Source organism: Etheostoma spectabile, chromosome 11 (assembly GCF_008692095.1).
Source record: "Etheostoma spectabile isolate EspeVRDwgs_2016 chromosome 11, UIUC_Espe_1.0, whole genome shotgun sequence".
Classification (NCBI taxonomy): domain Eukaryota; kingdom Metazoa; phylum Chordata; class Actinopteri; order Perciformes; family Percidae; genus Etheostoma; species Etheostoma spectabile.
In genome coordinates this window covers 1,055,632-1,079,965 of record NC_045743.1, presented here as the reverse complement: position 1 = coordinate 1,079,965, position 24,334 = coordinate 1,055,632, and the positions used below count along the sequence as shown (strand labels likewise).

Here is a 24,334-nt window from a genome sequence, read left to right as displayed (position 1 = left end):
AATGCTGGTACGCTATCGGGAAGTACTGGAGTTTATTCACCGATCCGATACCAAATAATAAAGCCCTAAAGCAAATCTACGTTAAACTAGTTTATTTGTTTCACAACGAGTTTAACCTGAGCCAGACTGACAACAAATATAGAAATCATATCACATCCGTACAGGTATAGTAGTACACAGTTGTTAAAACATAATTAAAAAATATGACACACTGGTATCGGATCAGTACTCGTATTGGCCGATACGCAAGTTCAGGTATCAGAATCGGTATCGGGAAGCAAAATATGGTATCGGACCATCTCTAACAATAAGGTAGCTGGCTTGGGGCTTGGAAGTAGAATGGTCGCCCCATCACATGTCAAAGTTTCCCTGAGCAAGACACTGAACCACAAGTGGCTCCCCAGATGCTGTATGTATATCTGTTCACTGCTCCCAATACTTCGGATGGGTTAAATTCCGTAGAAATGCAGAATTTCATTACACAGTACTGTGTGTATGTGACGACAAAGGAATAACGTTGTCAGAAGAGCAGCAGACTTTCAACCCATAGCGGTCAGCGTATTTTCTTCATTCAAGGTTAAGTGTTTTTTTTTCTATGTGATTGCAGACAGGGGTACTCCTCTTTGTCATTCACATTCCTATTTAGTAAAATTACCAAGGTGATAACAAACACACAAGGTAGGGTTTCCTGAGTATTGTGTATTAATTTTGTCATAAAAACACCATCTTTCTGAACCTGCCCTCCCAGTTGGTTCATTATCTTTAATCTGTCAGCCTTTGATCCTTTTATGAAGAGGAATACAACCAGTCAAGTAAACACAGCAACACACACTCACACACACACACACACACACACACACACACACACACCCACACCTGTTTTTTTCTTCTGTGTTTTCAGAAATAGTCTCTTATGTCCTGCATCTATTTGCACTGTACCCACTGTTTTGCAATGGCTTTAGTTTTGAATGGGACGCATTAAGTGACATGTTACAGTGGTTTATTATTGGGGTTGCCCCACGGATGTCAAATTAAATTATGCATCACACAAGTGAAGTTGTCACCCTGTGGTTGTTTTGCCAATACTGGTACTTTTTATTCCTCCTGGTAACATGTTATTTCCATCTTTTGTACCCTGTTGTTCTGCAGGGCTCAGCTGATTCCTACACAAGCCGACCGTCTGACTCGGATGTGTCCCTGGAGGAGGAGAAGGAGGGCGGCCGGCAGGAGAGGGAGCAGCAGGCCACTGTCCAGCTCGAGAGGGCAAAGGTCAGTTTGACGGGTAAACTATTTACAGCACAATAGAGCTACATGCTGCTCTGTATATCACATGATAAAAACTCATAATCTCAGCACACAAACAAAAGATATAGTTTAATTTACTGCACTGTACATCTGGTCTGCATTAGTTGTCTAAAAGTTGTCAACTTTTCTAAATGTAGATTTACACTGTTACAAATGCGGAGATTTTATACTGTCCCGTCACATTTTCACACCTTTTCTGTTTGTGGATATCTTTTTCCGGATGAAACTGGGCTGAGCATAAACAGTTTGATGTGACTTTTATGTTGAAAAATGTAATAGAGTTCAACAGCTGGGGGGGGGGAATCATTACTCAAAAGCATTTGTGCCAAACCTTTGTGTTTTTTGTGTTTTTCCCCCAGAATCAAGGTTTCAAGGCTTCAGTACTTTATTTCCATTTCCACATAGTTAAATTTGGTTTGGTGACAACATGATATCGATTACAGGAACAACCTTGCGATATAACACAAGTGAAAAATAGTATAATGATAAAATTGTTCAAATTAATCAAGCCCTTCCATGGGGATGCTACAGCATCAGTACAACAAACCATGATATATAAACCAATGATATAACACGGTATACATGACCTTACAAGGTCTTATAGAGATACTGTAAGTAATCAAACTACAAGAAAACAGCACCAGTGCTAATAAGAACTCAAAAGTGATGCAGCCTTTAACACCGGCAAAAGGATCACCTGGAATATACTGTATTATTAGTATCTAACCCAAATCTATCAGCAAATCAAGTCATGATAAATAATGGTTAAATAAAATAAAACCAAGAAAATAAAAGAGAAAAGCAAAGCTTAATCAATTAGTTCACCATATTATGGTCTGTACTTCATTGTAGGAAAGTACATAAACGGTAAAGAATGTTTGAAGGCGCCATCTTTGTAGACTATGTAGGCTTTTTGGCCTTGGATTGAAATATTTTGCTGCCCCTGCTGTGTCCTGGTGTGATCACGCTGCTTCTGTCTTGCAGCCACCTTCGTCAGGAGCTCAGAAATAGCGTCTCTTCATCAGCGCCCACCCCTGACAACAGTCTCTCTGCATGTGATGCTGAGAGCACATGTTTCGTTTTAAAATTCGCTCGTCTTTGGTATCCACCGCTGTTTCCCGGGTTTATGTTTTAAAAATTTTTTTCCGTTTGGAATTTCCGAAAAGAAAACATTTTATAAAGCAGGGACTAACGTGTCATATTCTGTGATAGAAGATTCCACTCCCAATTAATTTTCGGGGTGCCATTTTTCCCCGGGAAAAACCCCCCTTTTCTCTCTGCTGTCTTCAGTTTTAAAGCAGTGGGCATTTGCGTGGGCCCAAAAGGCAGCTACTGGGGTTGCTCTGGTGAGGATTTTCCGGGGCCGGCATTTGCCGTCCCTTTGATGCCAAGGACTTCCTCCATATCAAAGAGGTAAAATTCAGGCACTTTCCAGTGATGCTAAACCTGGGCACGGAAATGCCCAAAATTAAAATTTGCCCCCTTTTTTTTGGGTTTCAAAAAATAAAGGGGTTAAAAAATTAAAAACCCCTTTTATTGATCCCAACGGGAAAATTCACAGCACATGAGCATGTGAAATTATTTTACTAAAACATAGTTCCTTTGCAGTAGTACAGTTACAAAATTATGACTTGAGTAAAATTTGACATGCTCTACTTTACTTTAGTTTTTCCCCTTTTGGTTATTTAGCCCTTTACTCTTTAAAATTTTCGGAAACGAATAGGGAAATTTTTTTGCTGCAGACATGTTTTAATAAACATTAGTTATTATTTGATTTACAGCTCGATTAAAAACCCTAAAATTTTAAAAACCAAAAAAATTTGAAGCTGTTTTTTGGGTTGTAGTATTAGTTTAGGATGGAAAAAGATAAGATTTGGGGAAAAAGGTGCTGTAGATGGATTTTTAAGATCCAGAATTTACCCAAAAAGAATTTAAACTCAAAATTTAAGCCCCCCCCCCCTTCGCTAACCCCCAAATTTTTTTAGTAAAGGGGGGGTTAAGTAAATTTTGGTTTTGGCGAGCAGTGATTGACACCCCAGTTAGAAACCTTCCTTGGCCCGGATTGGTGAATATAAAACGGGGGAGTCGTGGATTTTTGAAAATGCACTACAGGCTGTGGGTGGTTGCCAGAAGACCCAAGTTTTATTTTTTTTTTAATTACGGGGAGAAGTATTCCAAAAAAGCCTCCCTTTTCCCAACTGTACAAAAGTGTTTCACACATTAACGCTAACTAATTTTTCATTTTAGCCCTGTATATCCCAGTATTTTTCTGAAAGACCCCTTCTGCAAAATGGTACTTTTACTTTTTGTCCCTTTAAAATTATTTGGGAAACAAAACTTTTATTTAAATTTTTTCTTAATTACAAAGGGGGTAAAACCCAAATTTGGCTTTGGGATTGTATCATGTAAGCAATCCCCTTTTTCCCCCTATTGTGCCAAAGAAAATACTTTTTTTGATTGGCTGGCAGCGGGATGGTTAAGATAAAAAAAATTATTTCCCGGGGAAACATTTAAACCGGAAATTAACATGGAAACCCTTAAAAGCTTCAAAAAAAGGGAAAGGGTTTAAAATTTCCCAATGGGGTTCCCCTTTCCCAAAAAAATCCCAAAGGGTCATTTTTGAAAAAAAAGTTTTTTTCTTCCCAAAAAATTTCCCCAAATGGTGCGGAAACCTCGGGGAAACATTTTTTCATTCTCATTTGAACAGGTCATGTGTTTTCTACCCCTTTTTAGTAAACTGCCTAATCAAAGTATTTCAGTTTTTGGTTATTTTTTTGTGTTAAAAAAAGGGGGAAAAAAAAAAGATTTAGGCGTTTATTTAGGAAGGTGACGACCTGAAACCCAAACGGGGTAAAAATTAAAATCAGCAGAAGATCTTAAAAAAACAACTAAACCCGCAAGTCTTTTTAAAAACCTTTTTCTGGAGCTTTCAACCTTACTTAAAATTTTTTATGGGAAAAGGGATTTTACCTTTTTGTCAGGGGAATTTTTAATGTGCATTTTTCCCCATTTTTTTTGAGTATTTTGAAAAAAATTTTTGCCCAATATTGGTTTAAAAGCACGGGTAAAAGGGTTTAGGGGAAAAAAAGAAAGTTGGGGCAAAAATTGTCCCCAACAAGGTATGTTTAAAAAGCTTTCGGGAGCTTTATCCCCCTTTTTTGCTTTTTCTGGACAGCGATTGCAGTAAAAATAATGGTAGTGGGCCATGGCCCTTGCTCTCAGGTCAAGTGTTCATTTTTAAATATCTTTATTGTCTAAAATAAAATTTTAGCAAAATGGAACCCAAAACCTTTTGGTATAATGGTATAACAACTTTTCAAAAGAGATGCTTTTTCAGTATTTTCTTTAAGCAAAAATTGTTTCAAATTATAAATTTTTATTATTATTATTATTATCATATGCAACCCAATAAGGAAAAGGTCACTGAAATCTCCCTTCAACTTCAAATAGAAATTTTGTAGAAAGAAAATCAGCAAGTTAAAATAATTTTCTTAGACTGGTGCAAAAGGTAAAATGTGGGGATAAAATTTTAAAATAAAAATAAAAAAATAATTTTTGTGGTAGGCATGGGGGTTTTTCCAATGCGGATGGGGAAACCCTATTCTTTCGGTTTGTGGTTTTCATTCTTTGGTAAGGAAATTTTTTTGGATTTATTTTTTAAATATTCCCAAAATAAAGTGAAATTTTTGGGATTTAAAGGGCCCATAATTATTGCCAAAAAAATTTCCCCCAAATTTTAAAAAAACCCCTTTGGGGGTTTTTTTCACCCCCAAGTTTATAAAAACCCCCGGGTTTTCTTTTAAATTCCTCCAATCTCCCGGGAAGTAAAAACCCCAATGACTGGTGGATCGGCCGTCTGGTGAAAGAAGGCTGCGACATTGGTTTCATCCCGAGCCCTCTGAAGCTGGAAAAACACCCAAATTTCCGCAGGAACAGAAGAGAGGCCCTTTCCAGGGGAGAAAGAGGAGGAGTACTGGGATGTGAGGGTTAGGGGGTTGGAGGAATCACCCAGCAAAACCCATCTAAAAGTGTAGAAAAGGGACACATGGATCAAAAAGGGTGAAGAGATTTGGGGGTTTTTCCGGGAGGGTTTTGGAGGGGAGGGGGCCCCGGTAGGGAGAGGAAAAAAAACCTGGACTTGAGCCAGCAGATAGGGAGGAAGTAAAGTGGATGAAAGCCAAGCGGTGTTGTGTGGTCCAACCTCTCAGAGGTGGGTCTGGATCATGGCCACCACAGAATTTTCCATTAGATGCAGTGATGTGTTTCAACCAGCAAGGCCATCAGAGATCTAGAGAGAAAACTAACCAAAAATGCATTTAGTTACAGCTGAGTCACATCTAAATTAATCCAAACTCAATGTATTCTCTTTTATTTCAGCCATGAACCATTTTAATTTAGCTCTAGCTAACTCAACACTCTCCCAGGGGACCATATTAAAGAAAAGAAAAAATACTGTTATTGGTTTTATTCTGTTATTTATGTCCAAGTAATAATATACACTGCTGAACACAATTCTCTGCATGGTTCCCACCGGTCCTTGTAATCCTTTAATTTATTTTTGAATATGAGGGAGTGGGGGCTGTATAATTACCTGATTCCTAGGGGTCAGTGGTGTTTTACGGATGACATCTTGCTGGATTTTACATTAACACTATTCTCTTTCTGGTCGCTGCTGCCGTCATCATAGCAGTAAGTCCAGTGGGAATTCCTCCTCAAGTCTGGGGGAAATGGTGTCGGGTACATTCAAGCCAAACCCCAACTCTGCAGGTTGGTCCCACAGATACGGCCTTGTCTAGGTCTAAGAGGAAACGCTGTCGTCAGATCCACAGAGGGAATTGTTTGTCTTGGTTTCTGCTCTGTATTTGTGTCTGTATAAAAGTAGTATTCATTCAGCTGCAGTAACATTTGATGCTTTACAATACCTGATATAATTTCATGTATAGTCCCAGTCCAGAATATAATTACTCACCTGATCTTTCTTTTCTTTTTCAGGAAAACAGAAACAGAAAGTGGTGAGCATGACAATTTACACATTAATTTCTGTATTTGCCCACTTTATAGGGAATAAATTAAAGTATGTAAAGCATAACTTGATTTCTTTAAATAATTACTTTTTAAAGGTCTATTAAGGTCCCTTAAAGGTAGGTTAAGAGTGGTAACTGAGTTTTAAGTTAGTGAGTTTTAAAAGGCTACCCTTCTTTAACATTTAGACCACATATCGTGCCTTTAATCAACATGCAATTTTTGTGACAGTTAAACTTAATCAAAATCAAGTTCTTAACACACTAAAATGGATTGCTCATTTGGGAAACTGCTACTAGTCATTTTAACAACATCTGTATTTGCATAAATGTTAGTATTGTTTAAAAGCCACGTTTTCTCCTGCAAAATTGACTTTGAATGAAAGAATGCACCTTCTTAAAGACTAACGCTTAACAACACCTAATAACCTTAACAAAATAGTAACAATTGTTTTTATTACTATTAATTAGGGCTGTAAAGATACACTAAACTTTGGTTCGATTCACGATTTTTGATATATGATTCAAACCTTGACTCTTTTTTGTGGGGGGGGGGGCTCCTCGGTAAACGTAAAACATTTTTTCTGCCACATGGCATTGTTTTGTCATTGATTACATCCCAGTTTGCAACACAGTAATACAACAGATACCTATTTATTGATATTGATTGATTTCAATGTTGATCGATTTAACACCGAAGATTCTATTGTACCTTAAAACAATGTTCCCAAAATTGTTTCAAATTGTTTCAAATTGTTCCAAATTGTTCCATAAAGAGAGTTGGAGGATTTTGTTGGAACGATCCATAAGAATAATGGTAACAATTCCGCTCCCAATCTGTAGGGGGAACGAAGAGGAAAAGTGCTTTGGTGCCTACTGTAAAGGCGCTGCTTGACAAGTAGCTAATGCTAATGCTAATGTAATTCTTGGTAGGTAACGTAAGATTACGACACCGTCCAACACCCTCATATATTTAATATGATTGTTTTGACCACGGCTAACAACTCTGGGCTAGTTAACCCACAAATTCATCAATAAAGTTAACTGTATTTAACGGTAATTTAGCTAGCTAGCTAGCTAGCACACCCTTGTCTTTTGTCAGTCTCCTGGCAGTCTCCTTCAGTCGTGATGAGAGCTGACAACAGCCCGGGTCCGCGGACACATCCATTCCACAGTCAGCCCCCAGCCAGCTAGCAGCCATCCCGGTTAGCACTTAACTCCGGTGCTAAGGACGCTAACGCCAGTTTACTGAACCGTCGGGAAACAGACCCAGACACCCGAGTCAGAACAGCGGCCACTCGTAACGTTACACCTCCGTTAGCGGTGCCCCCTCTTTCGCTTTTAGCCGTCTGTACAGTTAGCTAAATTTACCAGACAAAACAGGAATAAGGCACCAAAAAGACTACTAGTAATTTAAAGATGTGGTAGAATTGGATATTTGGACGAGAAGGATAAGGGTTGGAAGGGATGTGTCGCGATTCTGCCTTCTCCCACCGCATATCCATATCGTTACAGCCCTATTAATATTAACTGTGAATGTTCACAGAAATCAGGAATCTATAATTGTAACCTTACTGAACATCATTGACTTCATGTGAGCCACTTTGATTTTGTCCAACCAAAGTCAGTGGGTTATATCAAATTAATTAAATTAAGTTAATGCATCTGAGTCAGACTCTACTCTGCAGACTGTTCTCATGTCACATGATGAAATGTCTATAGCTTAAATCATCACTGTTTACATTCACTGAAAATCATGAAATAAAAACATTGGATTTATACAATAATGGAGCATTGCTTTAAAGCCTCATTCCATTTACATTGATATAGCGTGGAAGAGTGATTGGTTTCTTTAGAGAAACATTTGCCAGTATTACATCCTGGCTGTCTGTTTGTGCCCACCCCTCCAGGCTGAGCACATCCCTCCATATGACGTGGTTCCCTCCATGAGGCCGGTTGTCCTGGTGGGACCGTCCCTGAAAGGTTACGAGGTAGAACACACTACTGATGCTCCTCCAGTTGTCTAACTCAGCCTCTTTCTCACAGCCACAACTGAAATATCTTCATCCTTACATTACTTAGCCAACTTGAACCAATGAAATAAATACCTAATATTCTAGTGCACTTGCATATAAAGACACATTTTCTGTGTGAGACAAAGAGGTTCACTTTTTCTAATTAAAAAGTCCCAATACAAAGATTTTTGCAGCTCTGATTTAGGTGAGATAACTGGCATGTTCCCTCTTTGACATAATTTTACTCAAAGTGGCATTGCATCTATTATTAGCCAAGCTGACTAAATCCTTGATGTTGCATCATGTCAAAGGTTCTTGTGTTTCCCACCATGGCTAATTCCTAAAGGGCTAAAAGTTAAAATGGAGAAACAACATTAAAATGGAAAGTGCTCACTGATTATCGGTGACCATTGGAATCACAGGGCAAACAATAAAGGAGGCCAAAGAGGTGAAAGAGGCTAGCCGGAGTCAGTTGTCATGGAATCACAGTCTTCATTTCCCATTCTGGTGTTGCCATGGTAACAACCTTCTGGGTAAACTGCATCGGTCTGAAAAAGTGGAGCACGGTTTGAAATTAGAAACGGAGAATAATGTGTACTGCTACTAAGGTTTTGGAATGAGATGAGTGACTGAATGGCGTTTAGTGTTTCAATAAAAGTAGAGAGAGGTTTTTTTTAGCTATTAATCACATCCGACACCTTTTCAGCTCATTGTTCCTGAATCAATACAAGACAGCAATTTAGTTCTACAAATAATAAAGCTCATGGTGTCAAGCTTGTGTGAAGAGTAGTTACACTGGTGGACAAAGTATTCAGATCCTTTGCTTAAATGTTATGCCACAAATGCTCAATTACAAGTAAAAGCTGTGCATTCAAAACAGGGCATACACTAATGAAGGGTACAGAAGTATGATCTGCACAATGCAAAAATAAAAGTACTGGTTAGGCAGCATAATGGCCCTTGGCAGTGTTATATTATTATATATTGGATAATTGGATTATCAAAGCTGATGTATTACTAATCTAATATGTATACAATCAGAGTTTTAATGTTGCTGGTTGAACTGTACAATCGCTATGTTATATACTGTTGGGTAGTTTAATCCGTAATGCTTCATCATATTTTATAAATGGATCATATGTTTATATGTAAAATAGTCTCTAAAATAGAAATTAACTACAATCTGTAGCTGTCAGATAGATGTAGTGGAAGTAAAATGAACAACATTTTCCTGTGGAATTGAAGTATGAAGTAGCATGAAATAGAAAGATGTAATGTACAAAATTGTACTTATGTACATTACTTGAGTGCAGTTGGAAATTAATCACCTTTTGGATCCCCAAAATCAGTAGACATTTTAATAGCATTCATTTCCATCTACTGCTGTGTTTCAGCTACCCCTGTTGTCCCTCTGTCACTGTCAAGCTCATTTGAACAAATCCGAGTGACAACAGCCTATACACCGAGCTTTGTCTGTTTAGACTCATGTATCCATGTATTCATTTCCTCTAGTCAAACACCTCAGGTCAAAATGGATGACTGTCGGCCTTTTAAGGATGACTTTCTTAACAAAAGCAAATTCACCTTGAATATCTTTTTCAATTCAAGGCCTTGGACTGGCAGTTATATTCATCAGGAAAAGCTATAATTGGAGGCTGCACTGTGCAATTGCCCAGATTCCTCACCTGTGCATGGGTCTTTGTGACACTTCTTATTGTAGCTCTTAATCACGTTATTTAATGTTGCCAGCATTCACTCAGCGAAGAGCCGGAAAGAGAGAAACTGTGCGAACTGTAGACATATTGCTTGGTCAAGTGTGTAGTTCTGCAGCAGCCTGAATGGACAGCATCAGAATGCATAATAAGAGTCCACTTCCACTTTATTGCTGCTTCATAGCATATCTAGTAGATGTGAGGATGTTTATGCTGTACATCTCTTTTGTTTACTTGTAACATGCCTGACAGCATATTTTGTCCTTGACGTCTTCCCTTAATCTACCTTTAATTACCTAATATTCTTCTTCTCCTTCCTCTTCCCTTTTTATTCTGTGTCCTCGGCCTTCGTCCATAACCATTACTGTAGGTGACAGATATGATGCAGAAGGCTCTGTTTGACTTCCTGAAGCACAGGTTTGACGGGAGGTGAGCAGTCAAAGCAAAGCAGCGCCTGTCGTACAGTGCTTCATCCTCCTGACAGTTTGCTCTGTCTGACATGTCTGTTTTGTGTTGTTTCAGAATATCCATCACAAGGGTAACCGCTGACATATCATTGGCCAAGAGGTCAGTACTAAACAACCCCAGTAAGAGGGCCATCATTGAAAGATCCAACACCCGCTCCAGCCTGGGTAAAACCACAGGAACTGTTCCACTCAATGATGTGCATGTCTTGTAGGTGTCGAGAATGTGAATGTTTTGTAATACTGTAACCTTCATGTTCCTTGTTGTTCATATTGTTCATAATTTTCCTGCTATTTGTTGTTGTCTTTATGCAGCGGAAGTTCAGAGTGAAATAGAACGGATCTTTGAGCTGGCCAGGTCTCTACAGCTGGTAGTGTTGGATGCAGACACAATTAACCATCCAGCACAGCTCATCAAGACCTCATTAGCACCCATTATTGTTCACGTTAAAGTGTCCTCACCTAAGGTAAGATTGAAGGCTTAGATACTAGATAGCCGTCTATTAAACTTTGTTGATTTTCACATGCGTTAATTGAGGATTAACACTGCGCACTGCACCAGGCAGTGGCATAACTGTTACACTTGGTAACCCAAGCCCACTGTAGTCAGTATTCCATAATTGGAGATATTTCCCTGTGTTTTTCTTTTGAACATTTGCTTTCCATAGGTCCTCCAGCGGCTGATCAAATCAAGAGGGAAATCTCAAAGCAAACACTTGAATGTGCAGCTTGTTGCAGCGGAAAAACTAGCACAGTGTCCTTCTGTGAGTGAATTTTAAACACCTTTTTGAATCTTAAATAACGCAGCACAAAACAAGCAGCAGCTACTTAGTTTTCCAGTGGTGAAGCTACACTTTCCTCTCTCCCCCTTCAGGAGATGTTTGATATCATTCTGGATGAGAACCAGCTGGAAGATGCGTGTGAACACCTGGCAGAGTACCTGGAGGCATACTGGCGTGCTACACACACTTCTCTTAGCACGCCACTCAACCCCCTGCTGGGACGCAATCTGGGTTCCACTGCTCTCTCCCCATATCCAGCTGCAATTCAGGTGAACTTGTCAAATAAAAAAATAAGAAAATGTCTTGAATGATTTTCCTTTGGTAATTAATTTCAAGTCTGAACTCTGCATTGTTTGTGTGTGTGTTATATTGCTCACCTGTTAAACACATGCTAAAATGCCTCTGATAAATGTAGTACAACTTAAAGCCCAAGCTGAGAGCCATATGGATTGGCAGTGGACAAATGGACCGTGTTATTCTGAATTTCTTTGAAAGTTTGAAACTTCACCCACTGACTCCATTGTGCCTAACTGAATTCAAACCTTCAGAAGTTACTGATCTTTGATCTTTGTTTTATTTAGAGCGATGAGGAAGCTACAAGAATTAATTTTATGTCATTAAATATGGTGCTTTTATCGACATTTGTTTACAATAGATGCAACTAGGACGTTAGATGTAAAAATGGCTATACTTTACAAACCTTTTGCCAATTGTGTATCATTTACTAATGTTGCTGCTAAACGGATATTTCAAATGTTTAACAAAGCAAAACACTGTACAGAATCAGTATTTTCTCCAACAGGCCCAAAGAAACCGCAACAGCAACCACACAACAACAGACCTTTCACCTGTTGAACGTCGCAGCCTGATGCCTGCCGATGAGAACTACCATAATGAACGGGCACGGAAAAATCGCAACCGTCTGTCCTCTGGGTCACAGCACAGCCGGGACCACTCACCACTGGTGGAAGAGGACTACCAGGACCCCTACCAGGCTTCATACAAGCCTCATCGTAACCGAGGATCCCCAGGAGGCTACAGCCAGGACTCCAGGCACCGGCACTGAGCTGTGGCCTGCTGTGAAGAAAGTGTAGGCCTATCTTTCTCTAACCACCTTGGACATAAGAGTTGAGGCAGCTTTGCTGTAAGATAATGAAACTACTACACTCATTTGGACTGTAACAACTTTGTGTCGATGTGTAGAACCTCATTTTCCCTTTGGCTGCTGCCATAGGAGCATTTGAAACAAAAAAATTAAGAATCCTGCTCTTGCTTTGATGTGAACAAGGGAAGGGACGGGGAATAAAAGTAGCACAAGAGCAGAAAAGTTATGTTTCCAAGGGAAGGATCAAGCTGGATCTGATCTGAACATGCTGCAAATGCGGCCTGTGAGTGAAGTACACTAGCAGGTGATAGTGTGCGACTTAGGCTCTTCTGGATCCTCCCCACCATCTCAGCTGTTACTGTAGCATGCAGCTAGGACTGTAATTACTGGTTACTACCTGCCTCAAGCCAGTGCCCCACAGCACTAGAGGTGATGATTAGCACGCATCCAGGAGCAGGTAGAAGAAGAGCATAATGCATCTTTAATGCTTCTTAAGTTTGTTTACCATTGTCTGCGATGTGAGTGTAATAAATCCAGTGGAAGCCAGAGTTTTACATATTTTGTTTTGAAGTGACATGGATGGTGTGGTGGTGTTCTTTTCAGGGTTCATACAGTAGCTCTCTGTGCCCTATTTTTGTTATTTCTTAATGTCATATTTAACATTAACCATATCAAGACAGAAATATAAAAAGCATGCAGATACTATTTCACTTCAAAGCTCCAAACCTCAGGAATGAGAGGTCATTCAGACCTAGAAGTGTGCTGACAGATGTAGCGTTTATTTCCCATCTGATGGGAATTTGATTCTGAGCGTTATGTTGAGTTGTTAAGAGATTCTATGATTTAGTTGTTTCAAAAAAGTTATTAACATAAGTAACTGACACTTTCAGGACTAGGAGTCACTAGCATGGTCAAGCCAGCATGTATTTTCATTTGCCATGCGTTTATCAGCTCACTCACATACTTGCAGGACGTCATTTGGAATAGATAGAATAGCATTTTAGTGAGTGATTTAAATGGAGGGCTTCCATGTGTAACAGTAAAAATAGTTGAAGGACAGAAGCATTAATTAATTTCAATCTATTGAAAATTCCACTTTCATTAGATTCATTCCATTTTATTGATTTCTTCTTTTAAAGCCTTGCATAAACCTTTCAACATCTGATCAAAAAATATATTTTGACATATTTCCTCCATCTAACTTAATTATTAAAGGTTTTTTGAAAGAAAGTAACAATGGTATTAAATAATATTTTAATTAAGTAGCAATTCAACAGGCCACCATGTCCATATTTTCCAGCTATAACCTTTTTCAATGTATTCAATTTTAGTTTAATTAAAGACTCCTAATGAATGAAAATGATCTGAAAGCACTTGGGCAAGACTGCGCTACATTTGTTACAATATCTTTGACCAGCTGCCTTTTTTATAATCAAATTAAATCACTTATGTGCTGCCAGATAATACACCTTTAAATTACATATATCTTTTCCGTCCTATCTTGTAATCTAATATTTGTTAAAAATCTCCGTTCATAGGCCAGAGACCCCATTGTGCTTGAATGATTCTGGAAAAGGAAGATTGACAAGGAGACTTCTGCTCGTATCTGCCACATACAGTGGCTTTTATTGTTGTTGTTTCACAACTCTAAAGCAACAATGTAAAGAGTGAGAGAATGATGCATTGATTAGAGAATTGTGTGCACTGTCATTTTACAATTGTAATGAAATAAACTGCCCTTATGTTGTTGTATGGATAGCACTGTTTTTTGTTAAAAAAACGAACACACCTGTTGGTTTACTTTATTTCTTCATATTTTGTGAACACTTCAAAACTATAATACAGGCTGATATAAAGTATTTCTTCCAATGAATCTATCAATTGTTTGGGTATAAGATGAAAAATTGAATTATCCCAGAGCTTAAGGCAGTCTATGGCTTCTGGGGATGTCTTCAAATGTCTTGTTGTTTCTGATCAACAGTCCAAAATTCAAAGGTGTACAGAAGATGTGTACATCATAGAAGAAAACCACCATATATTCCTGTTTTTGAATGGCTGGAATCAGAGTATTTCTGGCATTTTTTTGCGGGTTGACTAATTGATGAATTGACTAATCTTTTCAACACAATATAATCATTTACTATAATAAAAAAAATGAAAATCATCATGAAAATAATCAGGACAATTATTACAGTATGATTATTCTACGTGATTTGATTCTATTTTGCTGCAATATGTACATATATATATATATATATATATACATATATATATATATACAGTATATTAATATATTGTCTTCCAAAAAGTATGCTAAGATTAGCAAATTCCTGTTTGACTGTTAACTGTATTGTACTTTTAACCAATTTTGTATCTACTGTACCAAAGTTCTGTGCAAGTACGCATGCGCACGGTTGACAGCTAACTAGCGCAGCGCATTTCACGACAGCCAGCTGATGCCAGCCAGCTTTCCACAGTGGTCACCGTTCTGGTTTGGTTTTCGGCAACACATTAACCATTAGCTATACTCAAATGTACATCCTGCGGGAGCGACATAATTAAGATTAATTCATACAAGTATGGCGGTTGTACTTAAAAGGCTTGACAGCTCTTCGTCTCTGTAGTTAGCTAGCTAGCTAGCTAGGTAAAGTTGATAGCACCGAATAGCATCAACGCTAGCTAGCTAAGTTACAGCGGATTCTTACAGTCTGGCATCAAAAAACCGCATCGTCAGCCATGGGAATACTATTTACAAAACTATGGAGGCTTTTTAACCATCAAGGTAAGAAAGGTGCCCTGTCATTCTTCATGGTATTGTCGAAGAAATGGGAGCTCGTTGGCCAGAGAAGGCCCACTTTGAAAGACAGGTCTGCTCCGTTCATACTAGCCTGGGAAACAGCTTTCTACACATGACAATATATAGGCATTATATTGTTATCATAATATCGTTCGCTGTGTATGTATATACGCTAGATTACGTTGTTGTTTTCGTGTATTAGCTAGCGAAGTGGTGAATAATGTCGTTACGCGTAAACTGCTCAACGTTTCGGCATTCATTCAACGCTCGTGTTAGATTATTTATGCTCACTGGGGATGGAGCAAAGGTTAAGTGAAACCAAGTCGATCCCTGTAAAGTGATCTTGAATCAGTAAACAGATTCGGTGCAAAAACCCCTGTAACATGAGTTCCAACGTACGGTCCAGCGTTCAGCCCCGGTGTTGTGACTAGAGATGCCACACTGAAGGCTGGGACATTATAAAGATCCTTTTCTGAGTTCCCTTGACTGAAGGCAGCCACATCAGCAGAATGTGGGCCAATAAGGATCGATGAACGACTTCAGAGTGGATCACGTTGACTGCCACTGTAATCACATCCCCTTATCGGTGTAAAGTCTGCAATACAGATAACCCAAAATCCCTTCACACTTGGCTTGTCTTCTGTAAAACAGGGAGAACTACAATGTTCACTATCCAGTTTAAGTTTGTCCTAACTACAAAGTAGATCAGGGTGTCAGCTGTGAACAAGATTGGGGCCCAAATACATTAGTAGTAGTAGTATTGTTGTTAATATAGAGTCTTAGAGGCATTTAATTGCCTTTTGAACTTATTGCTCTCTGATGTAAATGTAAAAAGTTGTAATTATTTGCTGTTGCCATCTTTGTCTCTTTAGTCATCAAATAGCACCGTCCTCTGTTAGATCATCTCAGAGCTCTGCTCCGTTTTGCATGCATCCATCCATCAGGAGTCTGTAAGACTTTCATTGTAACCCCTGGATCTAGCCCCCAGCTGCACTTCCAAGTCTCTGGAAGTCTTACCATGGCTGTCCCCAGTTGATTGATTCAACCCAGTGGAACAACAGAAGTTCATTCACAGTGAGGAGGACATGTGATTAGACATTACAAATGTAGTTATCCATATTCATAACTGTTAAATGTTAAAAATGCTTTCAAGGCAATAGTAGCAAAGTCTATTCAACATAATGAGCACAGACTTTCCAGCAAAAATACCTCAAATTTGCTAATTACCCTCTTGAATGGGCTTGTCTGTCTTTGGGTTATGTACATGTGGTCAGACAAATAAGCAATTTAAAGACCTCGCTTTAAATTGATGTCAGGAAATTGTTTTGGGCATTTTTGACTATTTTCAGACGTTTATTAAACCAAATAATTCATAGAGAAAATAACAATATAATAATAATATTAAAAACAATAGTTGCAGACAGGGTTCAAAATTAGCCCTATCTACAAACCAATTGCTGGTAAAATATACAAGTGGCTGGAAGTTTTACAGCCAAAGAAAAAACTTAGGTGGCTGGTAAAATTTGAACATTTAGCTGGTGGACCAAAAACTAGTTAATTTTAAACCCTGGTTGCAGACCAACTTTTGATTGTGGGAGAAAACCCTTGTAGGCACTTTACCGCCCGCAGTTAGGCATGTTTACTGTTCGTTGAGTTAGAATATATGCAAGCTGCTTAGCTAGCACCTGCGTGACCTCTTTAGTTCTAACGAGACTTTTGTTTTTACTGTAGCCTCTTCCAGCTGCGCAAGACTGACGCGTGACCTTCAAACACTGAAGATAGTGTTGTGAGCTGTGTGTTATGTCTATACATGCAGTCAGTTATGTTTTTGATGAAATAACTCCTTCACAGGTGTTTTGTCTAGGTTTATAAACCTATAAAGGCCCTTTTTTTATCTCCTGCAGTTTTAGTTTCACTTATAACAACTGTACCCTAACAGTATGTGGTAACATACGTAGATCAAGTTTTATCTAACTGAAAATTGATTTTTGACAGCGTTCACACTGGTTGTGGACTTTTTGTAATTTCACTAAATTTTAAGTTGTACTCCAGACAGGAAGCTTTGTAAAATGTGTAGTCCAACAATACTTCTTAACTCTAATATATCTGGAATCTGCCTTGATATTACATAGGGCTGCAACTAACAAATATTTCCATAGTCGATTAATCTGTTGATTATTTTCTTGATTGAGTGATTAGTTGTTTGGGTCCATAAAATGTCAGAAAATGGTGAACAATGTGAATTAGTGTTTCCCAAACGCCGAAGATGACGTCCTCAAATTTCTTGTTTTGTCCACAAGTCAAAAATATTCAGTTTACTTTCACAGAGGTGAGAAGAAACTAGAACATATTCACATTGTACAGCTGGAATGAAAGAAATGTTACCCTTTGTCTTAAAAAAATTACTCAAACGGACTAATCGATTCTCCAAATAGTTGTCAATTCATTTAAAGTTGACAATGAATCAATTAATCGTTTCAGCTGTAAATTTATAGAAAGTCCACAAACAGAAAAAAATACTCTTTTTATTCACAATCAAATAAAGAGACATTAAATCATGTGGCACATCTTATGACTCACTCACTATCTTACACTGTCTCTCTGTAAAAGGCTGCAGTGGATTGCTGTCCATTTCTTCATTCTTACATTTATGAATCTGTTTCATATCACTCTGTTGAAAAAAGACCTGTGTCCTTGAAAACAACAGTTTATATTTTTATACACAGTATACTGGCTCTTAGGCATAGCAGTATGCAAATCTTAAGAACCAGTCTCATTCAACAGGCTGAAGTTGTGATTTGTTAGGAAGTACCCTATCTTTGAGAATTAAGGTGGCACCTGTGTTTGGCCAAACCTCCATCAAACTTACTTCACTGTTTTTTTGCTTTGTGCATTCCTAAGTTCCTAAAACACACTTTGGGCCTTCCATGTAGCTGAATAAATTGGTTGGATTAATCTGTTGCAGAAAGTTATGACAGGCTCTGCAAATATATAGTTGGTAATAATATTGAACAGACCTACAACACTTTAGCCATAAGTGGAATAGCATGGCTACTTGGAAACTCAAAACATTGGCAAAAATAAATTTGAAATCCCTTTTACCACTTTTTCCTTCAAAGCACCAATACACAGCTACATTAGATATACTTGAGAACTCCAAGCTCACAAAATGTAAAAACTGACGTGATTCAGGACAATATCTGAAAATCAGTATTAGAGCCATTGCACTGTATGCTTTAATCATCAAGACGACACATGCATACCTCATCTACAAGCCTTTATGTGTTTGTTGTGTGGTTGCCAGGCTTTTTGTAGACAAGAACATGAAGGTCATTCTGATAAGCCATACTTAAAAAATGTATAGTAAAATAACAATGTAGGGCGTCCGGATAGCTCAGGTGGCAGAGCGGGTGCCCATATTTAGAAGTTCACTCCTCGACGCAGCGGGCCTGGGTTTGACTCCGACCTGCCCTTTGCTGAATTTCATTCCCCCCTCTCTCCCCTTTTGTGTCTTCAGCTGTCCTGTCAAAAATAAAGGCCAAAAATTCACAAAAAACTATCCAAAAAAAAGTGTAGATAATGTGGGCTTAATGTCTTTCTGTCATGGTCTAGTTTCTCTTGACTACCCATTTGGCCATGACTAAAAACCCCAAACAATCTTTGTTCCTCATCTGTCTTCTGTGTTGTCACATGGCAATATAATTCAGTTCTACATTTAAAAAGAGCCTTTAGTGCTGTTGAAGCTGAATATAATGTTGCAAAAGCAACCAGGACTTTATTTTATATAAAGGAAAGTACACATCAACATTTCTGTAAAATGTGCCAGTGTTAGTCAGCCGGCAAATTTTCAACTGTAGTCCTTAGGCCAGATGATTTTAGACCATAGCAGCAGGAGACAACTTGGATCACTCACGTGTAACCTTGTGTCCTTTACCTTTATCTTATCGTTGTGCTTATTATAGGATTGACTTGTCACCTTAGTGTATTGACAGCCGAGTAGCAATTTGTCCCAGTTGTCCCAGCCTGGGGTTCAGCCTCATTGTACAAGTTTGCTTAAGACAACCCTCCAACTCATCTTGCTGTCATCTAGCTGTGAAAGTGTACAGTTACTGTACAGCACCACAATGTCTCAGTTATGCTACTTATGTGTTTAGTACTGAAGGATAATACTGAACACAAAAGGGCTGTTATTTCAATCGCTCAATGCAGTTCCACATCAAAAGACATCTTTTAAACAGATTTCTTAGCTAAGTTTACACATATTGATGTCACTGTTAGCTTTGTGAATTCTTTGTGTCTTTTATTGCCTTTCAGAGCACAAAGTTATTATTGTGGGCCTGGACAATGCCGGCAAGACCACAATTCTTTACCAGTTGTAAGTATCCATAGCACATAGCACTATCAGTAAGCTTCTTTATACATCCTTGTTGTTTTATCCATCCATAGTATGTATAATACATTGATATAGAATAGAATGCCTTTTGTTGTCATTATACACATGTAAAATGAGATTAAAAGCAACTCCTTTTCCAGTGCAAACATGTACGTAAAAGAGATGTAACAACATGCAAGAAAATAAGCAGTGCAAAAAGAAAAGGGGGGGGGGTAAGGTGCACAGTTCTAAGACGCTGTCTACATATACTAATATCTGTCTACATATACAAATAAATGTAAAAAGATAAGTATGGTTTTCTATACAGGTTGATATGATGTGTGGAGTAAATATAGTGGGGCTCGAAAGTTTGGGCACCCCAGGTAAAAATGTGTATTAATGTGCATAAAGAAGCCAAGAAAAGATGGAAAAATCTCCAAAAGGCATCAAATGACAGATTAGACATTAGACAAAAGTTAGATTTTATTTCCATCATTTACACTTTCAAAATAACAGAAAACAAAAAAATGTACCACAACTCCTGTGTCTGCAGGTCTTTCTGATGGATCGTGCAGTCAAACGTGGGTTTGGACTTGCTTTTCTCATCATCCTGCGAGCTGTTCTGTCTGATATGTTTCTTGGTCTTCCAGATCTTGCTTTAACTTTCACTGTTCCTGATGACGGCCATTTCTTAATTACATTCCAAACAGAGGATATTGTCATCTGAAAACGCTTTTCTATCGTCTTATAGCCGCCTCCTGCTTTGTGAGCGTCCACTATTTTCAGTTTCAGTTTTCTAGATAACTGCTTAGAAGAACCCATGGAGCTGATTGTTGGGGCAAGGCCAGATGAGTCTGGGCATTTAAAACCTTAAGACTGACATCACCTGGTCTTTCCAGACGATGATTGAGAACAATCCATGACACTGTCAGGTCTCCGCTTTCCAAAGGGGGCGGTGCATGCTGTAAACTCTGCCGGGTGCCCAAACTTTTCCAGACGCCATTTTTTTGTTTTCTGTTATTTTGAAAGTGTAAATGATGGAAATAAAATCTAACTTTTTGTGACATATTCTACAAATGTCTAATCTGTCATTTGATGTCTTTTGGAGATTTTTTTTTTTGGCTTCTTTATGCACATTAATGCAACTTTTTACCTGGGGTGCCCAAACGTTTGAGCCCCACTGTATATTGCACAGTATACAGATGCACCATTAGTGAACATTGCACAGTATTATCAGTAGTATTAAATAGAAAATATTGCACAGTAGGTGGATGGTTGGGGGGTTAGACTGTGAAGTCAGTGCATGTGAGTTCAAAGTGGTTATTTTGTAAATGTTGCTTGTGTTACCCCACAACCTAAAGGTTTTTTTCCCCCCATTGTCTATGTTATAGTTCAATGAATGAGGTGGTGCACACCTCTCCTACGATTGGGAGCAATGTGGAGGAGATTGTGGTCAACAACACCCATTTCCTCATGTGGGACATAGGGGGCCAGGAGTCCCTTAGGTCATCATGGAATACATACTACACAAACACAGAGGTAGTAACAGGTTATGCTGACTCACTGATAATCATCTAATCATAAAGAATAGTGATGCTTCCTATGGCATCTAACTTAAAAAAAAGAGTCATATCTCATCTGAATTACCTAACATTGGTTGGGCTATATGAATAAATGGCTACTGTACTATGTCAGACTCGCCCATTGTCTTGCAAAGCTGAGATGAAATACTGTTTCATTAAATGTCCGTTATTTTTCTCCATCTCTTCTGAGTAGTTTGTCATTGTGGTGGTCGACAGCACAGACAGAGAAAGGATCTCAGTGACCAAAGAGGAACTCTACAGAATGCTAGCACATGAAGTGAGTATTATGAACAATTAATTACATTTTTACATTACATCAGTTTATCAACTTTTATAGATATAAATGTTGGAGGTCTTGGGGGTAGACAAATGTCACGTAATGTCAACATCTGATGGAAAATTACTTTAAATTATCATAAACTAAACTTACTAAGGGTCAAATTAAATTGAATACCAGTTAGTTGCGTTTAGCGCAACAAACAACACATACAAACAGTTTCAAAGCATAATGAGGTCACTGATAGAGCTCTATAAACCCAAATAATCACATTTTAAGGGAAAATGTTTTTTTAATTGTGTTATGTTTAAGACGACATTCTCTAATACTGTTTCATATTAGTACAATGCACAGCCAATTAGCATTAAAAAATGCAGACGGGAACTTTATGTGACCCATCTTTGCAGCACTGTTTAAGATGAAGACTTAGTTATTTCAAAGCAATACAAGTAATTTTCCATGAAATTACATTGTGATTTGTTTGTACCCTCATACATAATGTTTGTCTTTGAACGAATCTACATTTATTTACCATCTTCTCTTTTGATGTCTCTGTCCTCCAGGATTTAAGAAAGGCAGGGCTGTTGGTCTTTGCCAACAAGCAGGATGTGAAAGGTTGCTTGTCTGTGGCTGAGATCTCCCAGAGCCTTCAGCTTACCTCTGTCAAAGACCACCAGTGGCACATCCAGGCCTGCTGCGCCCTCACTGGGGAGGGGTGAGAACTGCATTTACTACTTGTTACATTAGATCGTAGAAAGACTTGTGTGCAGTCACACCACTGTGTTTTCATGTAGGAAAACATTTTGTTGCAATACAGTATACATACAGAGCTGTCATCTTAATGCCTGTCTATCTGCATTCCTGTCCCTCTCTCTTCCTCATCCCCGTTCCTCTAAAACTCTCCCAATGTCTTGTTTACCTCCAGGTTGTGCCAGGGTCTTGAGTGGATGATGTCACGGCTGCGCGTGAGATGATGACCTTTGACATGGATCAAGAGTGCGCCCTTGCTCTTTGTTTTCTCTGCCTCCAGACATTGACTTGAAATGAGGATGGGGGTGAGGTCGGTTGATGGATGGAGCTCTCGTCTTCCCAGTGATGCTGACGTGGGCAGACCGCTGCCAAGACGTTGTATTCTTCTGTGATAATTTATTTTACAAAAGACATCTGAACTCAGAACAACAAACATGACCTTTCCAGAAGGACATTGAAAAACAAAAGAGACTCCAATTATTTAAACTGAAATGTGTGCACGGTTTTCTTTTCAGCAAAACACAGAAGTCAGCAGGGTGTCTGACATGGAACTGTACATGGACTTATTCTTCTGCTGTGTGTGACTCTAGCCCACGGTGGCCTTGCAGTATTGCCAGACTGGCTGTGGCAGTTTTTATTGCCCCCTTCTCTGTGTGTACAGTCCAGTATTCTCTTTTAACCTGGTGCCTGCAGCAGAATGTTCAAATGATGATGGTTGATGGTGACTGAAAAGTGCAGAAAGGAGGGTAAAGTCACAAAACACCCTCTTCTTTTCAGTCCCTATGAGTAATCAGTGAAATAAAGTGTTTTTATCTGTTTCAGGTGAATTGCAGCGTGTCATAAATGATTATTTCTTTCAGGTGATTCACTTGATTGCTCTTTTCTTTCTGAACACTTTACTCAGTGTAATTGTGAACTATGTTGAGTTTCTTGTTTGTAATGTCAGTTATTCTTTTTTTAAGTCCTTTTAGAGGGCAGAATTTGTCACATGAGCTCATGGACCCTGGTGCTTTTCAGGCAGTATGATCAGAAGCTACAGGACTAGAGAGGAGAGAGCCAGAGTTAGACAGCAGAGGGATTCAGGGAGAAAAGAAGAGACCAAGTCCAGGCACACAGTGAGTTGTTAAGATAAGAAAGTTTAGCAGAATAACGAGGACTGCATAGTAGGATTATAAGTAGGATGATCAAGTTCAAATTAATGGGAACTAACACAAACCAAAGCCAAGCTATTTTACTCATTTGTGGTGCCTCCGCGGCCTTGGCTTTGTTAATAGCTTTGCCTCCTCAGATCCATTGTTGTGGTAAAGTTGTTTTTTACAAGGTCAGCTAACAGCCCTAACTTTATCCTTAAATTTGTCCTTATGACATGTTCCCATGCTTTGGTCTTGTGACTATCTTTTCATCTTGGTTTGCTACTTTCTTCCTTTTTGCCGAATGTAACAGCTGACTCAACAGCTTTAAACCTAGTCATAAATATGGTTCATTTACATATTTTCATTCTGTGTGATAACTACCTGTTCTGGCCTTGTCTTTTTGAATAGCAAGCTTCTTGAAATGTCTTTAATCTTGAGCAGCCAGTTTCACTGTGAGCATTAATATATTAATGTTTACGCTGACATTGAATCAAATGACTGTATAATGTAGAAGTAACATGCCCACAGATTATTATTACCCAAACCATCCGTTCTATTTTTAGTGTCTGTTAGCTCACTTTTTTACTGCTCATTTACTCTGAACAATAAAAATAGGTGGAGTGGAGATATAAATTAATGAACACAATATTTTAGTAAAATTCTAGTGTGTGAAGATCAAATCCCTGCTAGGACAACTGACAAAACGTCATCTGCTAATAAGAAAAGACCAAAAGATGTCTTAAAAGCACCAAAGAGAAAATTCAGTTTGTGGACCTTTGCGTTAGGGTTGGGCGATGTCCCCTAAATTGTCAGTTAACGATGTTTACAGTAAAACGTTGTGATGGATAATGATAACGTCGATAACATCGTCATCAGACTTACTTATTGATGCACGCACACAGTAGTATTCACAAAGTTAGTCCAATGAGGGGATAAAGGAAAGTGTGATAGCGTTCCATGTTAACGCCTTTTCTCTCTCACTCAAGACTGCTGTGTCCAAACCGAGGCGCAGAGCAGG

At 38.6% G+C, this 24,334-nt stretch overlaps 2 protein-coding genes across 2 annotated transcripts in view; both read left to right on the top strand.

Annotated features, from left to right (window-relative positions):
- Positions 1-14,156, top strand: part of LOC116697891 (voltage-dependent L-type calcium channel subunit beta-4-like) — a 36,633-nt gene extending 22,477 nt beyond the window's left edge. Inside the window, 13 exon segments of the mRNA XM_032529493.1 lie at positions 1,150-1,269; positions 2,597-2,718; positions 5,128-5,215; positions 5,218-5,256; positions 5,988-6,072; positions 6,298-6,317; positions 8,237-8,317; positions 10,424-10,482; positions 10,576-10,685; positions 10,833-10,984; positions 11,186-11,281; positions 11,392-11,568; positions 12,102-14,156. Of these exon segments, the coding sequence (XP_032385384.1) occupies positions 1,150-1,269; positions 2,597-2,718; positions 5,128-5,215; positions 5,218-5,256; positions 5,988-6,072; positions 6,298-6,317; positions 8,237-8,317; positions 10,424-10,482; positions 10,576-10,685; positions 10,833-10,984; positions 11,186-11,281; positions 11,392-11,568; positions 12,102-12,365 (1,413 nt within the window). The 3' untranslated portion in view covers positions 12,366-14,156.
- A 645-nt stretch (positions 14,157-14,801) lies between these two features.
- arl5a (ADP-ribosylation factor-like 5A) lies at positions 14,802-23,010 on the top strand. Its single transcript, XM_032529497.1, has 6 exons — positions 14,802-15,186; positions 19,516-19,576; positions 20,965-21,112; positions 21,350-21,433; positions 21,997-22,148; positions 22,359-23,010. The coding sequence occupies exons 1-6, from the start codon at positions 15,141-15,143 to the stop codon at positions 22,405-22,407; spliced, it is 540 nt and encodes a 179-aa protein (XP_032385388.1). The 5' UTR covers positions 14,802-15,140; the 3' UTR covers positions 22,408-23,010.
- The last annotated feature ends 1,324 nt before the right edge of the window (positions 23,011-24,334 follow it).

Excerpts from the sequence above, each read along its gene's own strand:
- arl5a (XM_032529497.1), top strand. The coding sequence starts at position 15,141 with ATGGGAATACTATTTACAAAACTATGGAGGCTTTTTAACCATCAAG. Across the intron at positions 15,187-19,515 it reads GAGGCTTTTTAACCATCAAG|AGCACAAAGTTATTATTGTG; the intron begins GTAAGAAAGGTG and ends ATTGCCTTTCAG. Across the intron at positions 21,113-21,349 it reads CATACTACACAAACACAGAG|TTTGTCATTGTGGTGGTCGA; the intron begins GTAGTAACAGGT and ends TCTTCTGAGTAG.